Consider the following 24,086-nt stretch of genomic DNA (forward strand, 5'->3'; position numbering starts at 1 on the left):
GATGCTTGTTTCTGCCACAAAATTAAAAAAAAAAAAAAAAAAAAAAAAAAACGTTTTTTTTATAAAGTCAGAATTGCAAGATATAAACTCGCAAGTCTGACTTTTTTTCTTGAAATTGTGAGTTTATATCTCGCAATTCTGACTTTTCTCAATTTTCTTTTCTCACATTTTATTTTCGCAATTCTGACTTTATAACATGCAATTGCAAGTTTATTTAAATTTTGAGGGGGAAAAAAGGCAGAATTGTGAGAATATATCACAGAATTTTAAGAAAAGTCAGAATTGAGAGATGTAAACTCACAATTGTGGGAAAAAAGTCTTTGTGAGATGAAAAGCTGCGATTACCTTTTTTTTTTTTTTTTTTTTTTTTTTTTTATTCAGTGGTGGAATAAAAAGCTTCCATAGGAATTTGCTTTACATGTTTCAGAATGTAGTGTATTTTGTTCTGATTTACACTATGAGTGCATCCTCAACATGAAATCAACTTTTTAACTAAGGAAACCAGATGTACAAGTAATCAAATCTTGCTCTTTTTGTGTGTTTGTTAGTATATACAGATCATTAGCTGTGTTTTAATTAAGTTCACTTCAGTATATTTTTATAGCACCTTTCACATATGGTTCCAAAGCAGTTTTACAAAGAATAGTTTTGTTAAACTCAATCCTCCTTTTTTTATCCTTTTTGTAAGCACAGGTTTAAAAATATAAGTAAGTTAACACTACAGTCCTTCCATGAGATTTGCCATAATTCTAGAGCGTTCATGGGATATGTTGATTTACATAAGAACAGCTATCATTTCCACCATGATGAATGAGCTGTTTTTCCTCTTTTGGCAACAAAGTGAAATTATAGCACTTCACCAGACATATTTCAGTACAGGTTTTTTGTCCTCCACAAGCTTAAAGATTTAGTCGAATGTGATTTAGACAAACCTCTCATTCACTGGCTGATAAAAGGTTTGAGATGATTGTCTTTTTAATCTTCACATTAAACCAGTACACCTAAAACAAATGCTAGAAACACTGCTATAAGTAAGTAATCCTGTTTCTAGGCTGTTTGTCTTGTTTCCATATCCAGACCACCATCACGTGGTATTTTGCTGTGGCCTGTTCATTTTTATCTGCTGTTTTGATGCATTTCTCTCTGTTTACATTGTAGACAAGGACATTTTCTGACACATTTGAGTGCAGAGAGCAGAAATAGCAAATTTATACGTTATTGCACAAGACCTGAAGCTCATATCACACCATAAGTGACTCAAGTCCTGCTCTCAAAATGAAACTTTTTTTTTTTTTATCAGTTTCCTCAAGGTCTGTAGACTGCACATGCAGTGCGTCAATGTGCTGATTTTAAAAACATCTTTCAGTAGATGTTACCAAGCGCTGATTGTTGCATACTCCCAGTTTCTTTGCTGATTGAATTGCCTTTCTTTCCTCCCTCAGCTCCATCAGGCCGCTGAAGTGGCCCTCCTGAGAGGGGCCAGGGTCATTTCACCAGAGGATATCATCTTTCTAATGAGGAAAGACAAGGTAAAAGCACACAAATATGAGACATTACCGCAACATAATTCATTACCCTTCCTATTTATGGACTACTGGTTTGGTTATTGAAAAGTTTTATTGCTTTTGTAGTTCTGTTGTTTTTCAATCACAGGATGAAAGCAAGAATCAGGGCTGGGTGGTATAATAAAACATTATCTTGATATTTTTGATCTTTCATAACTTTTAATAATCTTTCTAACCCTGTCTAGTATGTGATTTCGATGGAAGCTCTTTCTGCCTTGAAATAAAAATAAAAAGTCACAATTAACTTTTTTATCTTACAATTGTGACACTTTTTCTCAGAATTGTGATATAAACTCACAATTGTGAGTTATAAAGTCAGAATTGCATAATATAAAGTCAGAATTGTTGTTTATTTCTTGCAATTCTGATTTTATAACACGCAATTCTGACTTTATATCACGCAATTTGAGTTATATCAGTTCTGAGGAGAAAAAAAATTCAGAATTGTGACTTTATATCTCGCAATTCTGACTTTATAATTCACAATTGCAAATTAAAATCTTGCAATCCTGAGAAAAAAGACAAAACTCGCAATTCTGACTTTTAAGACGCAATTATGAGTTTATATCTCACGATTCGGAGAAAAAAAGTTAGAATTGTGAGAAATTATTATTTATTTATTTTATTTTTATTTAGTAGTGGAAACCAGCTTCTATAGATTTCAGTGAATTAGTTAAATGAAAAACAAAAAAACAAAAAAAACAAAACAAAGATTTATAAATATATCAGTCAATCAAATAAAGGTTTTTCACTGGATATTTTTATATATAATATTTTCATTGTACATGATGAACTAAATTGAATGATGATGCCAATTAATTTTAATATGATTCATTGAAATGAGCAATCTGAACTGCTGTACAGAAATAAATCAAACTTACCACTGTTAAATATATTTTTTCTACTGAGGTTTTTTTCATTTTTGCAATATTATGATATTCATAATGCAGATTAATTCAATATTGCCAGCAAAATTATGAATGTACGACAGCTAGAAAGAATTAAATTTCTTGAATGTTATGGAGAAAAAAGGTCACTTTGTTAGATGGATGGAGATCCATCTAGTTTAAACACTAAGTTTTTTTTTTTTTTTTTTTTTTTTTTTTTCTCAATTAGAAAAAATTACGGCGGCTCATCAAGTACATGCAGTTCAGAGACTACAAATCCAAAGTCCTAAAAACCATTGACGATGAGGACCTGCTGGATTCAGGTATGATATGTGTAGTATTTTCTGATATATCCGGAATTTTTTTCATACATCTTAATCCTGGCTTTTTGATGACAACAAACAATGAATCATGCATTTTTTTTTATGTTTAATCACTTGTATTGCTGAGAGAAAATAAGATGCACTCTGATCACCGTCATATTGTATTATGCCATTCTGAAAGAATTCAAATCTTTTAGAACCGTTGAAGGATCCAAACATCACGAAAATGGTTCGTTTCCAAAAATGATTAAAAATGGAACTGTTTCTGAACGAGAACCTTTTTGTGATTCCCAACCCAATTTAACATACTGTACTTTCATATATATTGCAGCTTACCATGTTTTCCTTATGAATGATTTTCTTCTTAAGATATTCAAAACATTTTCCCCCCATCAACAGCATTTAACATTTAGCCATTGCCTTAAATGACAAAGCCGTGCATAATGAGCAGAGTCGAGCAGGGTAATTTTGTACGCCACAGTCAATCAGCAAGAGTCATTAACTAAACTGCAGACAGAAGCTTTGGCATCAATCTGCTTTGAACAGCACTCCGCCGCCCTCATCAATATCACCAAAAAATGAGCAAAAGGGAGGAAAACCATCCGCAGAAGCAGCGGCCTTCCCATGTAATGTCATGCGGAGTATCATTAGGACTCTTGCTCCTCATCTACAGTGTAACTTGAGAGAGAACATTGAAATGCAGCGTTCCGATTGCACAGTCCGGAGTCTCAGTGTCTGAACGCAGATGCTTTTCCATAGCTTTCTCTTTTTAATTTGTGGCTCTTCTGCGTGTTGTTTTGGTTCTGAAAGTTTGTGACCCTATCCGTGACGCCTTCAATTGGGAGATTATTGTTCCTTGACTATTATCTGTATTATTGTATGCAATATAAAATATAAGAGGAATTGTTTCAGTGTGAGGAGAGAACAGCCTCTGTGTCCTCGGGGGCCTGCGGTGGGAGCCTGCCTGTGTTAGGAGGTGGTTTTTCTCTGGTGTGGTGTGTTCGGAGGGTTGCAAAAGAGGGCAATGTAGAGCAGTGGGGTATTGATATCTTTCCATACAATGTTCTTGAAGTGACCCTTAAAACAAAACTTGATGAGGAACTTCTGTTATATTCTGCTGTTGTCTTTTTTAGGTTGATCTGCAGATTTGGGGTGAGATACAGTGTAGCATGAGATTGTCATTGTGAAATCCTTACTACATGTTTCTACATGGTCTTATTGTGAGCATCAGAGCATGTTAAAATCTAAAATTATTTCCCTTTTATTTTCCATATAGAGGAAAATAAAACACGTTTTACCATGTGTTCAGTTCTCAGTGTAAAAAAATTGGTCTCACTTTTTTTTTTCTCCATTGAATATCCTGTTTCACTCGGAAATATGCATTGTTACGGAAATAAATTGGGTTGCAAGCTCTGTTGCTTGAGTGGTGGGTCGTGTTTAAACTTTTAGGGCCTTATTTTAATGATCTATGCACATGGTCTGAAGATCATGGCGCAGGTGCTCTTAGGGCGTGTCCGAATCCACTTTTGCTAGTTTAATGGCGGAAAAAATGGGCGGCGCCAGGCGCATGTTCCCAAAGGGTTGTACCTAGTCTCTTAATGAGTAATGAGTGTGTTGTGGGTGTAATGTGCAATAAACCAATCAGAGTGTCATCTCCCAGTCCCTTTAAAAGCCAGTTGCTCTTGCACCATGGCGGATTGCTATTTACATGTCGGAGTATAGACACCCTCAACCTGACGAGTCAGTTTAAATACATGTGTGTATTGCCACGATTGGTCAAATTATTAGCCAGTTTCATTCATCATTACTGCAAATAGGTAATTCTGATACATGCAATGACATTGTAATCCTTTTATTTTTAATATTTGGCATGTTTGTGTGCTGCTGCATGTCCCTGTGCATGTAACAAGCATGTATATGTGTATGTGCGCTGTGCACCCGCCTATAGGCGCATATTACTAACACGCTCTTTAAATAACACAAAATAAATAAATACTGTGCCATTGACTTTAGACCAGGTTTTTTCAAAATAGCAACACGCCAACAATGCGCATGAACACATTTCAGACCAGCACACCCATGGGCGCACAGGTGGGCATGAGTGCATTTGCTATTTTAAACAATGTGGTGCTGGACGTGAAAATAACTGTGTTGGGATGAAACTAGCAAAAAACACTGTTACGCCTGATGTCGCATTGCGCTGTATGTATGGTAGAGCCCATTGACATATTGTTCTATAAACAGAAGCTCAGTTAAATTAAGTTACTAGTATTTATTTAGTTAGACTTTAATGCAACATTTTATCATTATTAGATTACCTAATTGTCCATTTGAACACTTTACACTATATGTTAAATTATCAGTGTAAAAACAGATCTCGCCCATTTTTTCTGTTTGAACATCCCAATTTCATTTGGAAATACAAGTAGTTACTGGAGTAAATTGCAAGCATTGTTGGTTGAGTGGTTGGTCGTATTTAGACATATTGTTCTGTAAACAGATGCTTTGTTAGGTAAGTCAAGAAAAAAAATGCATGGTATGGAAACCTTTATGTATGTTTTAGGGCTGCACAATTTATCACACGATACAAAAAATAACATTGAACTTAAACACGATTATCGCTTAAACGCTTTAAAGTTGCGTTTTTTTTGTTGTTTTTTTTATAACTATGGCTCCAAATGCTAATCCATCTGAAAGCATTGCGAGTTTCGAGTCACTTCATAATGACAGTTGAGCATCCTTTTGTGAGATGATGTGGCTTCTTACACAGAATAAGGCAGTCGTGTGTTTATTAGCCATGTTTAATCAATCAAAGCATTTCAATCTTCTGATTCAACTAGGAGGATAGTATGATGCCCATAGGGATTTCCTGGAATGACACACGTTATCTTCTTCATATTTGGAGTTTCTGCGCAACAGCACCCTCTGGCTTTCAGATGGAGATGCATTTACCACTGACCACAGAGCCATACAGCTCTGACAAGCTGTGCATAAAGTAATCGCTGCCTTTGTCAAATCGTGTGCGGTTTAATCGCAATAAATCATGCAACCCTAGCACAGTTTTATCTTTTGATCTGCTGATCACCCTGTTACAGGCACATTTAAAATTCCATTTTGTACTTGTACTTCTTAATTTTGAAGGATGAATCCACTAGATCAAATGTTTTATTAGTGTTTAGTTTATTGTATCAAATGTCAAATTAAGGATTCTTTAAAGCCAGAAATGCACTACTAATTATGTGCGTCAATGTATTTGTATCATTTAAAAGTGAGTTTATACAAAGTGACTTTTTTTACCATTTGATTGAATTGCCCCGTTTACAGAGGAACTCCACAATTACAGTCTGTTCAAGGTTGTGCCGTGCCAGGACCAGCGAACCTGAAGCCCATAAAACAAGCTGTTATTTAGGCGTCATAAATTCATTAACCTTGATTAAACATTTTCTGGGGCTATTTCTGTCATTCACAACCAGACGTTACTTCACAGAAGAGTGTTTAATCAGAGTATTTCCTTTCATTTAATTAACATTTTCCTTCTTTTTTCATTTTCCCACCCTGGAGCTTTAGGCCTGTAATGCCCACTGACGCTGAACCGCATGAACATGCTGGAAAAAGTGAAAGTCATTTGCTGTGGTAGAGCTTGAAATTATGCTGCTGTGGGAATTATGTACATAGTGAACAAAACATTTGACGCAAATGAAAAATCACTTATATTCGAGGTTTGTCTTTGAGCTTCTAGATTTCATCTCTGCTCTGGGCATTCATCAGCCAACTTTATCAACTTCATTAGGTGCAGGTTTTCCATTTTTTTTTTTTTTTTTTTTTTTTTTTTAATACCCAACGCATAATTTAAATCCATTCATTGGAACTCTGAGCGACTAAACAGCAACCCACCGCTGATATTATGTGCACTTATTTTTTTCTTATTCAAACAGTTCATATTTTTGTTCCATAGCAGATTTCACATTTACCTATATTTTTAAGATATATAGATTTGGCTTTCAGAGGTCTGCCGTGCTTCTGAGCCGAGATGACTCAGGTAAAGAACACAAAGCACTAGAGGCAAATGGGCTGCTGCATCTTGAGTCAGGTGTAAACAACCCCAGCTGGCCTGCAGATGTGTGCTGGACGGAGACTCAGCAAATCTGCGTTTTTCTGTCCTCTTACAGACAAATACAGCAGCAGCAGTGCCAACAAGAGGCAGCGTCTGGCGCAGGACTTCCTGGGCTCCATCGACCAGACGGGGGAATTCTTGTCTTTGGTGGAGGAAGAGGAGGTGGATGAAGTCAAGCAGGAACGGCTGGAGGTGAGTAGGAGGCAAAAAGCCACCGACAACTCCCAGAAATGTGCTTCAGCCTGAACACCCAGAGCTCAGCATGCCAGCGAGGGTGGACGGCACAGAAATTCAAGGGGATTACCCTGCGGTCACAGAAAGAGGGATTGCGGTTCATTCTTTCGTGATAAAGACTGGCCAAACGAAATAAGCCCTGTGTCGTTTTCACGAACCACCTGCAGTTCAATTAGCACTGCATCATGCACATTTTGAAAAAAGCGTGTTTACATGCACAACAATATGATAACTCTCAAAAATCAGTTTATTATACAAATAGTTTTACTTGCAAATCAGTAAAGTGGGAATGCAAGAATTCACAAGATTTTGAAATTAACTGATTTTTCTCTGATAGTGACATCGAAACCTAAACATTCTCATGCTAAGTCCAAAATGTTGACTGGAGACATGGCAGAAGTAATATTTTACCTTACACACTGTCAGATCATTAATCGGACTATGATCAAAAAAGACACTCATTGCTATTACTTCCTGTATTTTAGTTGTTGTTGTTTTCCTAAAAGGTGCTTACAAACAGCTATTGGAATTGGTTAATTGGTATTTGTATGCACATTTTGTTTGTCTATCTAAACCTTAATTATATGTATTATATATAATTTTTTTGTGAATAGTTAAGGATATTAGAACCTTATCGGTTATTTTATTTTGTTCATTTTTTCTAAACTGGATATTTATTTTTGGTTACACTTTATTTTGATAGTGCACTTTAGACATTCCACTAACTCAGGGGTCAGGAACCTTTTTTGACCTAAGAGCCAATTTTTTGTTTATGAATTTTTCTAAAAGAGCCATGTTTTTTTTTTTTTTTTTCAATAACATTTTATTAATATTAACTTTATTAAGTCCATATACAGCTAATTTACACACATGCAACAAACAATAAATAACAAGTTGCAATATATTATTAATTGTGCTGGGCTTTCACTATGAGGTTGATCAAGGCTATCTCACGACCAAATCATATGTATTTTACGAGGTGGCTAATTTGTACGATTTTGTACGACATCACTTGTATTAATTCATACGATCTGTCTAAACCCCAGTGACAGGTAGGTTTAGGGGCGGGTTAAGGGTAGGTCATTCATACGAATTGGGCAACTCGTAAAAATACATACAATTTAGCATAAATCGCACAAATTCGTATGAGTGAGGTCATACAAATTCATCACCTCGTAAAATACAGGTTGATTTACCACTTGAGGATCATGTGTTTATGCGAATACTCAGCAATGCTTTGTTTGACCATTTAGGCGCACAACGGAAGACCAAGGCAGTACTATGCTTGTCCATGTTCCACTTGGAGCACGCGCACAGAAACATCCTGTCATTAGCTGATTCATTTCTCTTTTGCTGCTTTGAGTTTCCTTTTTAATATCAAGCACGTTCCGCTCTTTACTTTCTCATTAATACTCGGAAAAACAGCACCGAACATGCACTTTGGCCAGTACAGCTTGAAACATTATTATCTTAAACTTTTCATCAACTTCGGTAGGCTCTACAACAAAGGAATTGCTGATCTCTAGTGATGTCAATTTTTTTATCGATCATTTGTTGGTTAGGGGTTAAAGGGATAGTTCACCCAAAAATGAAAAATTGATGTTTATCTGCTTACCCCCAGGGCATCCAAGATGTAGTTGACTTTGTTTCTTCAGTAGAACACAAATTATGATTTTTAACTCCAACCGTTGCAGTCTGTCAGTCATATAATGCATGACAATGGGAACTTCATCTATAAGAGTAAAAAAAAAACATGCACAGACAAATCCAATTTAAACCCTGTGGCTCGTGACGACACATTGATGTCCTAAGACACAAAACGATCGGTTTGTGCGAGAAACCGAACAGTATTAATATAATTTTTTACCTCTAATACACCACTATGTCCAACTGCCTTGTGCATGCCATCCGGTCCGTGAGGTGTGTACGCGCTCTGGCGTAGTTTAAAGGACGTGCTTCCGCTTTCCGTATTCTTCAAAAAGCTTACACTGTATGTCCTACCCTTCCCTATTCTACTTATGGAAAAAACAGAACTGGCACCGAATGCAATGATTGGACAAACATTTTAAGGCCCTGAGACTTCTACAGAAGATATATGTACATGCTTTAATATCTAGACTTCTATAAGTCGTTAGTAGAATGTCTAAAGTGGACCATCGAAAGGGTTACCTTGTTTTTATTATTGTGTGTAAGAACCTTACGTTTTTCTGTATAGAGCACAGTCATCCATGAAAATACTGATCAGCACTAATTTCCCGTATCATTTCTTTAGTGAATCATTTGTTAACTACAAATGACATAGACACTACAAAACTACATAGACAGCATGTGCACTTAAATAACACTATGAACAGATACAGTTTATTCTTGTAGTCATTTTGGAACAGAAGTTTGACTTAAACAAGGTATTTAAACACGTTAAATGTAGTTGTGAACCACAGGAGCACCTGATTTTGAGACGACACTGAAAAATGTGGTTTCAGTACTCGTGTTCCATAAAAAACAAGAAGCCGAGGCTCCAACTCCTGTCAGTAGGTCCGACTGGGTTTCATCCCCTCCACTAGTCTTAAAATCTCATTTGAGTTTCCATTGTGATGTCAAATAAGCTGCGAGTGAATCTAGAGAATGGAAATGGGGTGTAGATTTGACATGGCAAACGTCATTATGAAATCAACAGGAGTGTTTTCGGTCCAATGAGGGAAAATGATGAAGTGAAGCGATTCTTTATCAGTACAAATCAGACACTGATGCATCATTAAATGTTTTTAATCTCTGTGATATGAACGTGAACTCTTGTGGCATACGCACAGGAGTCTTTATAACATCCTTTTGTTCTCACTGTGCCAAGTGAAATAAATGGCCACAGCTGAAAGATGTAATTAAAGGTCTGAAGCAAGAACCGTGGACAAGGGGGTATTACCATGAGACTTTATACGTCCCGTCTCAATTAAAACCAAGCACCAGTCTGTTCTGGATGTGGCCAAGAAAGCCTGCGGTTTCCCCCAAAACTTTGTTCCTACTGAGTGTTTTAATGGGTATGTTTTAGCTATCAGGACAACCTTTTGGGAATAAGGAACCATATCCTTCTGGGCCTCCCACTTTGCCCCACTCATGAAGTCCTCGAGAGAGGAGCTTTATGGTTTAACCACACTTCACTGTGCTGCTTTATCTAGTGCCCTGTTCGCCCCGTAGCCACCCCTTGTCTTCTTTAACTAGCTCTTTTAGTGGCTAAGAGCACATGTCTGGTTTTCCTGTGCTCTTCCATCTGCTCGCCTTACCTGGTGCATATAGACCTTATGGGGGTGATTATGTAGTTGTCAGATTTCGGGGGTGGGGTGGTTTACAGCCTTTTCTTTTTTTATTTTCTTTTTTTTTTTTAAATATCAAATTTATTTTTGACTTTTCATATTTCTTTGCTAGTAGCTAGCTAGTGGCCGACCAATTTTTCAATAGCCAGTGTAGAAGCGTCTGTCTGTCAGTCTTTTACGAGTTTACTTGCATTTGATGTGTGTAAAATGTTAAATTGTTCTTAATTCTTTGCGAACATAACTTTTCATAATTCTAAAGTTTTAAATTCTAGAGCTCATGTTCAGTTTTTAATAGTATATTGTGGCAAGCAGGGCTTGGGACTTTATGTTGGTGTTTTGTTTGAGTTTATGCAGCAGTCTTCCATGAGGGGCTGCTCATTTACTTTCATTTTGTTGTTTGTTTATTTTGTCATTAAAATTACGTTAGTTTGTCAGTTCCTGATCTTGACCAAAAATTGATGGACTTCTTAACAGAAATATTGTTGCTTCTGGCTTGCTTAGTTGGGGACACTTAATATTTTGCAATACACTTAATATTTTGCTTAGTTGGTGACTTAATATTTCGCAATATTATTTATTTGACTGTACTGACACGATTGGTTGAGAACTGACCTGAGCTGGATGATGACATCACTCTTTTCTGCAGAGCTGCTTTATAGATGACTCATTTCATAATTGATAAAGTTTACACACAGATATTTAACTGAATTGAATCAGCGGAATAATGATCTTTTTTTTCCTGTTTATTACTATAAAACTGCTTTGAAACAATCTGTCTTGTCTAAAGCATTATAGAAATAGACGTGGGGGGTAAAGACATTTACAATGTTACAAAAAATTTAAAATTCTTATTGATGCTTCTATCTGTTTTTTTTTTTTTTCATCCTAAACGAAATGCATCACATTTCTACAAAAATATGAAGCAGCACAATTGTTTTCACTGGTAATAATAAGATAATTTATTGATAATAATTAGAAATGTTTCTTGAGCATCAAATCATAATATTAGAATGATTTCTGAAGGATCATGTGACACTGAAGACTGGAGTAATGATGCTGAAAATTCAGCTTTGCATCACAGGAATACATTTTAAAATATTATATATATTTTGGATATATTCACATAGAAAAGAGCTGTATTAAGTTGTAATAATTCGCAGTATTACTGTTTTTACTGTTTTTGATCAAATTAATTTAGCTTTGGTGAGCAGAAGAGGCTTATTTCAAATACATAAAAAAATCTGGTCCCACTTTATATTATATTTATAATAATATATTATTTATATTATTAATATATATATATATATATATATATATATATATATATATATATATATATATATATATATATATATATATATATATATATATATATACTTTATATACAAATAAATTTATTTATTGTGTACATAAATGTTTTAACATTGTACTTATATTTTTAAAAATATCTGCATGTAATTGCAGCTGTAATTAGGGCTGTGATGAGATCTCGCGGAATGAGATCTTGCGAGATTAAAGTGTGACAAGATTTCTCGCCGAAGTGAAAAGCTGTCTCACGATATTGCCATGTGAGGGTGAAATTAGGGTAGAATATGCCACCACTACTATTACAAACCATGTAATTAGGTTGAATAATGGTTGATCGCTTCAATTCTATCCAGCTCATCCAACACAAGCTGCAGAGACATTCGTAATGCATCAGGAATCAGAGTTCACCGATCACGTGATGAGAGTAAGTGACGAGATGACTAACAAGACCATGGCAGAGGAAGTGTTGCGCAACAGAGCCTAAGCGTCTGACAAATGTCTAATCTTGAATGCACGCTCAGCACCGCCGCACCCTATTCATAGAGTACGCGTGATTGTGAAATCGAAAGCGAAAGTAAAATGCGAGTGTGCATTTGCAATTTCAGTACCCTGCATTTTGAAAGCGGCTCCCTGATGCATGCAAATATCTCCCAACATGAAAGCTATTTTAGGCTGAGTTGTGTACTTGTAACTATCTTTTAGTTTTGTATCGAAGAAAAAATTGGTCTCTATTTGCACTTTGAATATTGAGAGTATACTTTGATTATGGTTGCACTTATTGTTTGCCCTTAATAAGACTAAGAGAAAACTGTGTTATTCATTTTTATTTATACTGCTTTTATTTTTATGATCAATTTGTGGAAAGGAGTTCAGTTAGGAGGTCAAAAGTTGTAGAAGCTCATAAATCATGCATAGTTCTAAGGTCTGAAATCATTCAGGAGAGAAGCCAGTCAGTCAGTTTGTGGGAAAACCCTTTTACAGTGCTTGAGTATTGTTGTCTTTTACTGCACATGATAATTCATACTCAGAAAGTAGAACTGAAATGACATTCATTACAAGACCCACTGTAAATGTTTCTCTTTATGAGGTTTGGTTAGTGATGGCTGAAATGCATCTTTACGCACAACTGCCAGCCTGCATGGAGAGCATCTTGAGACTCCAGAGACACCAGTTTGCTGCTCAACACTTGCTTTTTTATAGCTGCCCTTTTAATATAATTATTTTTTTTGACAGGAACTTTGATTAATAAGCCTTTATCTGACTGAGTTCTGCTGTGCTCTAAATCACTCAGAAATCTTATGATAATTTGATAATCTCCATTCAGTTTCACAAAATATTAGTTGTTTTCATGCCTTTTGCACAACATTGGACGATTTCATGCTTTTCATCTTCAGAAAGATCTTTATTCCTCTCCATATAGTATGAGAACTGTGACTTGCTTAATAATATAGAACATAGACCTAAGTAGACCTGGCAAATTATTTTGTCTGAGATTGATACCAGTTATCTAAAAAGACATGGATAAGTAAACAAACATACATTTTCTTAGAAAAAAATAAAATCTGAATGTTTATTCTACTGAAATCTTACTGATATGTCACTTGCATTATAATCTGAAAAAAATATTGTGTAAAAATCTTGTCTTGTCACACCCCAGCTGTAATTAACCTCTGTAATTACATCTATATTTGGTCTTTGTTGACCCTTCCCCTACCCCTTAACCCACCGTTAAACCCAACTGTACCACCTAACCTGTACCTAACCTTACTCATATCCCACAGCAAAAGTGTTTTGCAAAACAACATCAACGAAGTAAATACATTGTACTTATTTTTTTATGCAAGTACATAGTAGTACATTAAAGCTACTTTAATGTACTACATAGTAGTACATTAAAGTACATTAAAGGTCCCTTTTTTCGTGGTTTTTTGAAGCTTTGATTGTTTATAGTGTGTAATATAACGTGTTCATGTTTCGCGTGTAAAAAAACACAGTATTTTTCACATAATTTACTTATCTGTATACCGCTGTTTCCACTGTCATAAAAACGGGCTGATGACTTCCTTGTTCTATGAAGTCCCTCCTTCAGAAATACGTAACGAGTTCTGATTGTGCCAGCAGTTCCTGTGTTGTGATTCGACAGCAGTTTAGCGCATCTTGCCCGGAAAGGTCACGCCTCTTACCATAACGTGTGCTGCACATAGTTTTACATGTGGATTATTGTGGTGTTGTGCCGAATGAACACAAAAGACAATAATTCCGAGAGACTGAACTCTTTAATCTCCACAAGCAGCGACAGAAAATGTACAACGTTAGCACTCACTCAGAAGAGTACCTCATACGGAAAACAGCCATATACATAAACATAGTCCCCTCTTGTGGCCATTATGTGCACTGCAGTCCAACATTAACTACTGCAGTAAGGATACCACAATTATAATTTTCGGAACCGAGTTAAACATAAATTGTAACCACTGATCTCGAAGTACAGCGTCCCTGGGAAGGCCAAACAAAGGGGATTGGACTGCGGGATGAAAATAACAGCGTTTCGACGACATGCCGACAAACACACTCTATAAACGCAACTCTTGCTCTTCTCTGTGGGAGCGCAACAAGACCACGCCTCCTTTTTTTTGTATTCCTGTGAGCGGAGGTTAGTCAAAAAAATGTTTTAGTGACGTCATTAAAGAAGGAAGTAGAGGGATGTAGTCCAAACTGGCCGTTCGATGTAGGCGAACATTACACTTCGATGTAGGCGAACTTTGAGCTTTAAAATTTTACAGATTTTATTTATACTCTAACAGCAACATTACACACTAACTAACGTTTGAAACATGGAATCACGAAGAACGGTACCTTTAACACAAAAAAAAGTTGCAGACTGCAGCTTTAAGCACACCTAATATAAAAAGGTACCAAAAATCTCACTGACATCAAACTTTTGAAAGGTATTCAATAATTTTATAAATTAATATTATATTATGTGTTCTATAAATGTATTATTTAAATGTGTATTATTTTGTAAAATAATATTTAATTATATATTCAATAATTTTATAAATGAATATTATATTATGTGTTCTATAAATGTAGTATTTAAATGTGTATTATTTTGTAAAATAATATTTAATTATATACATACAATGATATATCATATCATAATTTTATTTACATACAGTAAAACATATACAATATATATAATTTTACCAAATAAAAAATAGGAAATAATCAAATATCTTGTTTGAAAACAAGATTTTTGCAGAAGTTAGTTTGCACCCAAAAAAAGACAAAATAGCTAAAAAAACAAAAAACAAAACAAATATCGTCTGCTTCATTGCCCTGGTCAGTATATCAGTCCATCACTACTAGTAGCACTCTTATTACAGTAAATGAGACTATTTCAAAGACCTCATTTGCCACGTCCATTTACTCTCTAGATTTTCTCACTGCTGTGAATAAACTACAACACTTGTGTAAATACTCAGGCCATTATTTTATAGGATTTCCAAAGCCGCAGCTTACGGGTCAAACATCTGTCAGATGTCCAGTCCGCTAACTGCACATGTGAACAGCCAGGGCAGCCGCGATCAGGTCGAACAGGGTTATAATTCACCCGCTTGCTCCTACACTTGATCAGCCGGCGATGGCTTCTCTTTTGTCAGTGGTGTGTGGATTGGATTTCCTCAGGCAGATCATCCATCTTCCCAAGGACCCTCTAAGATCTCTTGACAATCTGTTATTTTCTCGGCCACATTCAGATGGGAATGCTTAAAAGTGTTTTTGTCATGATGTGTGGGATCTGCATTGTTTTGCCTTAATGCCATGATGACAGCAGGATGCTATTCTGGGACACTGGTGATCTGTCTTTCGCAAATTCCCTAGGAAATTGTAAATGCTGAAAACGGCTATGTAAACTCTTGCACTTTTGCTTGCTTGGGTTTTCACAAAACTTTTGAAGTTTTTTTTTTTTTTTTTCACTTCTAGAATAAGGAATCTAATGCAAATGGTAAACTAGTTTAAAAACTAGAAGTTTTTGAGTCTGCAAACAATGTAAAAGCATACATGATGTCATTTTCTCTTCAAAATCAAAATCAAACTCGTGACCATAAATGATTTTGAGTGAAATTGAATTTTTTATTAATTTTTTGTTGTTGTTGTTGTTGTTTTCTTTTGCATGAATTGTGCCTGGCTCTGAAAGTGGATTTCTTTTTTGTCCATTTTATTTGTCCATGTTTGTTTGTTTGTTTGTTTACTTATTTATTACAAGACCTCTCTCTCTCTCTCTCTCTCTCTCTCTCTCTCTCTCTCTCTCTCTCTCTCTCTCTCTCACACACACTCTCTGTTACATGATCCTTCAGAAATCATTCTAATATGATGATTTGCTGCTCAAAAAACATTTATTATTACTATTAATGTTGAAAACAGTTGTGTACAATTTTTGTATATATTAAATATCTTAAAATAAATATTAAATATCATATGTATCATAAATTAGTGCCCTTGAATTTGAAAGTGCTTTAATTAATTTGGTCCACTATTTATTTCTTTGTTTTATTGTTTGTTTGTTTGTTTGTTTGTTTATGAATTTGTTTGTTTGTTTTTTTCAACCAAGGCCACTTTTAGCATATCATAGCATATTCACCACATACGATGCCATAATAATAATTTTACCATATTATTTAAATTATAATTCTTAAACTTAAATTTTGACATTTGTTGTATAATAATATATTTAATATATAATATATTTGATTTAATTTCCACATTGGTCTGGATAAAAAATAAATAAATAAATAAAAAGTTTATTTCTGTATACACATTATAATTGTCTTTGCATGTTATCATTATAATTTTTCTATGGTAACATGCAATTGTCAAAAATATTTGAAATTACATGCATGGGGAAATTAAAGTTAACCTGAAACACTTTGCGTTATCAGTGCATGTTATATTGGTGAATCGTTCACAGAGATGGTCTGAGTTCAGTTCACTTCAAAGTGGTCTGAGATTGTTCGGAGCGTTTTACACCAAAATGAATACAAACTGATCTCAGACCAAGTGTGCTATAAATTACAAAATTAACTGCACCAGCATTTTGCATTAGTAAAAATATCTAGCCTTTTACGCAGGACAATCGAACATGAACTGAATATGTTTTATTAATGATTTTGACCTTATAATAGGTTTAGGAAGTTGATAGTGGATTTGTTTTGCTCTGTACTTTCTTTTAGGGATTTGTGAGTAGTATTAGGTGTCTTATTCAGTTCTCTTCAACCTGAAAGTGACTGTCACAGCTCGTTTAAACCGGCACGTATGACTGCACAGAGATCACTGACTCTCTCTCAAGCAGCTTTAGCTTTTATGAGCAAAAACAGAGGCACTTTAAATTCATTTCTGTTTGATCGTCTAAACTTAGCCGTGCGTCTGAATGAAATGCCCCACAAATTTAATTATAGCCTGCCTCGGGCTGTTAATCACCGACGCACGGGTGACACGCATTGAAATATACTAGATATCCAAAATTTATCTTGGGCCTCAGCCTATGGAAATCTCATCGCTAGCAGTGGTACAAATTGAGATTCCCTTTATCCAGACCACACTGGCATGAAATGAAAGTCACGAGCGGCCAAATTAAATATTTGCCAACGTCCTCCTATACGGCCACTGCGTCAGTTGTGGGTATAATTTGGCTATTAGCAGGTGGGTCAACGTTTTGATTTAATCAGCGGCTATACATAGTATTCAAACATCGAATCCCCCCGCTGCTCTTTTCAGTCAATAAGCCACAGTCAAAACATTTCTCCGGTCTCTGGCCGACCGGTTGACAAGAGTTATTTAAAAGTGCAGCGGCTCCAGTCTCGTATCGCTCGCGGCCCAATTTGGAGCGGGACCCAGACACCGAGGCTGCTGCGAATTCCCCCTCCGAGCTGCAAAATGAGACCTCCGCTCGGCTCTTAACGACACTAATAGAAATCACAGTTCCAGCGCTGTGTAACGAGCAGGCGCTCAGCATCATTAATATGTATTTTCAAAGATGGAATTTCCAATGACTGCCAGCTAACTAAATAAAAAGACTCCGGTTGGTTTGGGTGGCCTGAACACGATCCAGGCAGCCTCGCATCGGGCCCGGAGCCCCGAGCATCATGTCAGACTGTCCTCAGTCTCGAACTTGATGCTTCCTGCTAACCAGTTCGGAGACGCGTCTCTCTCTAGACTGTAAAACAGATCCTTTGCGGCATGAGGGGAGAGAAAAAAAAAAACGGTCATAAACCTTGAACCTTTTTTTATGACACACAGCCTGGTAGAGAGCTCAAATTGACTGTTATGTGAAGGTATGAAATTGGTCCAGGATGAGGAAATGTCTAATTATAGGTTCTGACCTGCAACTTAACACGCTCGGCTGTAAATCCAAGTGAAACCTGTTGGATTGCTATTAAGAGGGTTCATTACTGCGCATGGCTCTCTTAAAGTTTACAGAGACCGTCCTTCTCTTGTTATGTTATGCCATTTTATCTTGTGTAGCGTAAAAGTGAAAATTACTGTCTTGATATTTAATCCTTAGAGTAGCTGATAAAATTGTGGTTTAAAACATGGCATCAAGCAGGAGCTCCACAATATCTTAATTGAAGAGATTATTATGTATAAAATACACTTTAAAATATATCCACACAGAATTGTAATATTGTAAATTGTAATAATATATCACAATGTTATTGTTTATTGATCAAATACATTCAGCTTGAGTATAAGAGACTTCTTTCAAAAACACTTTAAAATCTTACTGACCCAAAGCTTTTTAGAAACCAGAATATCACAAACAGGAAGAAACTACCTAGCAACGGCATAGCAGAACACCCTAGCAAAGTGGCAGAGAGTTTTGCACAGATGTGCATTTCTTGACATGTATTTTATGATGTTGACACATGAAAATAGTTAATATTCTCCTTTATTTTATTTTTTTTATACAGAGAATTGAGAAGATGACAAGAAACATGGATTCCAGTCAGTACAGTGATTTCTGTGAAAGTCGACAGCTGAGTTTCTGTGAGTAATTGTTCACGTACCGTACATGATTTGCCATTCATTTCATTTTTGCATTTGAAAGACAATTTAATCCAAAGTGATTAACGTTGCATTCAAGGCACACATTTTATCATGAATTTCCTGGGGATTGAACCCATGACCTTGGCATTGCTAGTGCCATGTTCTAATGTTTGAGCTACAGGAATGCTTTTCTCTGGGGTTTACTGCATGAATGTAACCGTTTTGTTGCTCCATGAACGCATCAGGTATGTTTTGTACTCTCAGTGTAAAGCAGATCACTCCTCAGAACAACTCCTGCATCAGATATCATCTTTGATGAGTTGTTCGGTTGGCAGTTGTGTGCCCGAGGGCTTGTAAGAATGCAGCTGTGGGATTGTGAACACACCACTGCTGGCTTCTGAAGGCCACATTTCAGCACTAATAACATGTTCACTGGCTTTGTGCCGCTCCAGTAGCTGTGATGTCTTACTGGCACTGAGCTGCAGGTTGGGACAACAGCACAGTAAATGTGGCTGAATAACCCTGTTACATAACACTGATGCTGAGTAAACACAAAATATGACTGAAAACACATCACAAGGCAGAGACTAAGTGGTTTTGATATAATAGGATATGTTTGGAATTAAATACTTATTGTTCTTATGTAAATTGTGCAGTGTACACAGCAAATCTGTCTGCTGTTTTTAATAGTATGCAGAAAAAGTGTTCAATATTATGCAGTGCTGAACATTTCAAACAGTTATGTTAGTAAGCTAGATTTTCACATTGAGTGTTTCATTTAGCAATTGAGTAAAAATATTGTATTTTATTCCAATTTTATGATAAAAATGTCTTGCGAGTCTGAACAAATGAGTCAATAATAAAATCATTGATTTTGTGATGATTGTTTTTATTTATTTATTTATTTATTATGGAAAGTTAAGTGCATTGCATAGTTGAATATAGTATCTCACGTTCTGTACTGCACATTTTGGAAATATTTTGTAGTAGTTCAGTATTTAGTTCATACTTAATCTTGTCATTGTGTACTACAAATGTTGCTGTTAGGACAAACTGCTTGTGATTTTCTCACTTTGGATAAAAGCTTCTGCCAAATTAATAAATGTAAATGTTGTATGTAATCCTATTATTCCATACAGGAAACTCTCCTACTGAGAGTACACAGAAACTCTCCTACTGTGTAACGTTTGCTAAATTACAATCTTTCTAGTAGGTTTGCCATTCTGAACCTTTTTTTTAGGCAATAGATCTTCTGTAAATTCTCTTTGCCAGAAGGAACAAGATAAATCATATAATTCTCCATTAGAGTCACAGTTAACATTTTTTTATACAGTCTAGAATTAATTTTGAGTGGTACATCATGTTCTCACTCAAAGTGACTCAAATTATTTGCTCTTTTTAGCTAAAAAGGCCTCGAAATTCCGCGAGTGGCTGGATTGCAGCAGTCTGGATGTGAAGCCCAATGCCATATCCATGGAGATCTTGTCATATCTGGCCTACGAGACGGTGGCCCAGGTGAGCTGCCATCACACTGCTTTTTCTCCCAGCCCAGCAAGGAGCACATTGTATCTCAGATAAACTAAAACTGTCTCATTTCAGGAAATCACTCTAACATTTGCTAAATTAGAACTTTACTTTCGCTCCATCTCTGTTTCCAATGCAATAAACCAAGAAAGCCAACATGAAATTAGACCCCTGAAAATAACCTCTTTGAAGCGTTCCAGAGTTTTGATTGTTTAATATGATGTTTCCTGGAAAAAATATCATCATCTTGTTCTTCATATCAAGTGACATTACTCATAAGCTGATATGGTTTTATATTTTAGGTTGTCGACCTTGCCCTGTTGGTTAAACAAGATATGACTCCCAAAACGGGTGATCCGTTTCAACATGCCATATCAGCAAATTTCATCCAGTACGGCAACTCCTCGGCTGAGGTAAACAAGACCATTTTTAGTTACTCTTTGTTAGTCAGTGTTGTTATAGTTAACTAAATCTATAAAAATATTTTTTGCTAATTGAAATAAATCTGAAATAAAATAAGATATAAATATTAGATGAAAAAAAAAGTTCTGAATGAATATGAGAGATGTTGCTTTGCCAACTGAAATAACTGAAATTTAAGTTGAAGTACTAGTAAGTAAACTTAAAATAAAATAGCTAAATATAAATATTAAAAATGCAAAAACGAATTATAATGACAAAATACATTTATTAAAACTTAAATTAAAATGAAAAATAAAATATAAAAATAAAGGCAAATTCAAAGTATTACTGTAAATAATATAATAGTACATAAATAATATTAAAATAACACTCTTGTTAGTAGATGTTATTTGGAAATTATATGGTGGTGTTAAAAGTTCAGTTCCCTCCAAAAATGAAAATGTACTCACCCTCATGACGTTTAAAACCTTTCAAAAACTTTCTTTTGTGGTGGGGAAGGAGATGATTAGCAGAATACAATGAAAGTGAATGGGAACGGATGCGGTCAAGCTGCTAAAATCGCAAAAGCACCATAAATGTGCAATAAAAGTAAAGACCACCATGAACATTTTTCAAGACATATTTTGTTTGTAACAGAAAATGATTTTGGGTGAGTAAATGATGACAGGATAACAGGAAGTCATTGTTTCCTAGTTCTGCTCAGGAGGAAAGGCAGTTATTGCGCCAGTATTTTTATTTATTTATTTTTTTTAATTTAAGCCGCATGCAAGTGATGTTCTTCACCAATGCATTCATATGTTGTAATCCACTATTAAAATCTGTTTTATCATGTTAGTAGTTGTTTGGTGATCCTATAGAATAGTTTAAGTGGCTTTACTGGTGATAACGGTCATGTATGTGTAGGGATGTGTCAGCAGCTTTCTCTGAGCGCTTGTCCTTTGGAAAAGAAAACCAAACAAGACTGTCCTGCTCCGTGGGTTTGACCTCTCGCCAAGTAGGGCCGCCAAGTTTGTCCAAGGTGGTTTTGAGCTGAGGGATCTGTTCCATGGATGGACTTCTCTGTCACTGAAACCACAAAAACCTCATCTGTCTCTCTCGCTCCTTTTTTTCGGACTCGGCCAAGGCCACTCTGGGTCTGGAAGCGCACATGGTATTTTTTTAGCCTGAATTCCAGTATTGTTTTTCTCCTAAACCTTGAGGGTCGATGGTATTCCTTTGTGGCGAGAATGACAGAATGACCCTGTGGTTTGAGCGATAGGACCGAGACGTGTCGTAACACTGCAGGTGATGTTTTTCAGGGTTGTGTTGAAATGTTTTGTAGCTGTGACCTTTTTACGTCATTGTTACTTTTGAGTTGTCTAAAACGAGTGTTGTGTGTAAGAAAGTTGAGCACATTGTGATCTTCAGTTGCAGTCGTCTAACGTCACTCTTAAAAAAAAATAATCAGGAATTTATTTTCACGTAAGTGATTTTTCTGGTCTAATTTAAGGCTGCAAGCACCAAAAAGGAGACAGACTCTCCAGAAAACACCCCACCATCCACTCCCAGTGGCCCTTTGACCGCAGGACACCAGGGAAAGATGCATTCCATGGCCCAGGGCAACGGTGGGCCAAACCAAGATGGCAGCAGTAAGGTTAAACAGAGGAAAAGGAAGAAGGTATACAAATATTGAAATGCAAATAGGGGTGTAACGGTACATGTACATGTTCATTGTCCCCGAACCGTACATTACGAACATCATGGTTCGGTGCATGCAATCTAAACTAAAGTGTGACCATTTTTCCAATTGTACCGAAATCTTACCGAACCGTGACCCCAAAATAGATGTGCGTACCGAAACGTGACTTCTGTGTACTGTTACACCCCTGCCTGCTAATCATTTCTTTTATCATCAATATTTTATGTTATTATGTTCAGATTTTCCTACTAATTTGTTACAGATAAGTGTGATTATCGCACCACTATTGGTTGTTAAATGGAATTGCAGACTGTTTATTTGAAATGTCTGACTGGACACAATAAGACTGACTCAACCATCATTATTATAATACACTTTGCCCGGCCAAAAAAAAAAAGTCGCTGTTTGGATTTTAATAGGCAAATACTTCAGTTTAAGGATGGAACATTATTACAGTGATTATTATTTTTCTAGCATGTTATATGTTTGGCAACGGTTCTTTTAACCCTAAAAGATGGAGTGTGTAGCTTTTAATTTCTTAAACAGCCATGTATTAAGATGTTTCATGGCCATATTCCAGGATGACAATGTCAAGATTCATCAGGCTCAAACTGTGAAAGAATTGTTGGGAGGGAGCATGAAGAATCATTTTCACACATGAATTGGCACTGACCTTAACCTCAGTGTAAGTTTTTGGGATGTGCTGGAGGAGACTTTACAGAGTTCTCACCTCTTGCATTGTCAATACAAGATCTTGACCAAAAAATGATGCACCTCTCGATGGAAATAAATGTTGTGATGTTATTTCCATCAAGAGGTGCATCAATTTTTGTCGAGCACTCTGTAAAGTCTCCTCCAGCACATCCCAAAGACTTTAAATGGATTTAAGGTCTGGACTCAGAGGTGCCAATTCATGTGTTGAAAATGATTCTTCATGCTCTCTGAATCTTGCTTTTCTTTCACAATTTGAGCCTGATGAATCCTGACATTGTCATCCTGGAATATGGCCATGATGTGTTTTCCTACATGGTTGTTTAAGAAATTAAAAGCTACACAGTCCATCTTTAAAGGTTAAAAGTACCATTGCCAAACATATGACATGCTAGAAACATAATAATCACTGTAATAATGATCCAATTATACATTAAGTATTTGCCTATTAAAATCCAAACAGTGTCTTTTTTTTTTTTTTTTTGTCTGGGCAGTGTATACTTTTTATAATATTAGTAATAAATTGTTACTTAATTCTTCACCAAATTCTTCACTTCACATTTGCCAATTTAAGGCAGTCCAACCAATGACTGCCTTGTAAAAATCCCTTGACTACCATTGGTCAGAAAAACAGATAATCCTGCCCTAACCCACACCATTGGGCCACTCACAAAACCAAACAAACACCCTAATTCTGTTTATTTTACACCAGCAGAAACCCTGATGTTATTCTAATATTTGTCAATAGATTCCAGCCTCTTCATAAGCGGCAGAAACATTAGTGAGGAATGAGTCTCAATATTTTCCTATTCAGCCATTTTTACTGACTCCAGTTTCTCTGATGTTTATTGCAAACATCCAAATAGGGAAGTTGTTTTTCCATCCAACTTGATACCGAGTTAAAATTGTTCCCTTCCCTCCAGTGACTTCAGAGACACTGCAATTACAGCCAATCACACGCAGCACT

The 24,086-nt window shown here is 35.9% G+C and overlaps 1 protein-coding gene across 7 annotated transcripts in view; it reads left to right on the forward strand.

Annotated features, from left to right (window-relative positions):
• Positions 1 to 24,086, forward strand: part of supt3h (SPT3 homolog, SAGA and STAGA complex component) — a 146,968-nt gene that overhangs the window by 102,054 nt on the left and 20,828 nt on the right. For all 7 annotated transcript variants that reach the window (XM_067366769.1, XM_067366774.1, XM_067366771.1 and 4 more), the window contains 7 exons: positions 1,443 to 1,529; positions 2,682 to 2,775; positions 6,945 to 7,081; positions 18,708 to 18,783; positions 20,186 to 20,298; positions 20,610 to 20,720; positions 22,220 to 22,387. In XM_067366769.1, the coding sequence (XP_067222870.1) occupies positions 1,443 to 1,529; positions 2,682 to 2,775; positions 6,945 to 7,081; positions 18,708 to 18,783; positions 20,186 to 20,298; positions 20,610 to 20,720; positions 22,220 to 22,387 (786 nt within the window). The remainder of the gene's footprint in view (positions 1 to 1,442; positions 1,530 to 2,681; positions 2,776 to 6,944; positions 7,082 to 18,707; positions 18,784 to 20,185; positions 20,299 to 20,609; positions 20,721 to 22,219; positions 22,388 to 24,086) is intronic.

The sequence above is a fragment of the Chanodichthys erythropterus genome, chromosome 18, assembly GCF_024489055.1.
Source record: "Chanodichthys erythropterus isolate Z2021 chromosome 18, ASM2448905v1, whole genome shotgun sequence".
In the NCBI taxonomy this organism is placed as follows: Eukaryota; Metazoa; Chordata; class Actinopteri; order Cypriniformes; family Xenocyprididae; genus Chanodichthys; species Chanodichthys erythropterus.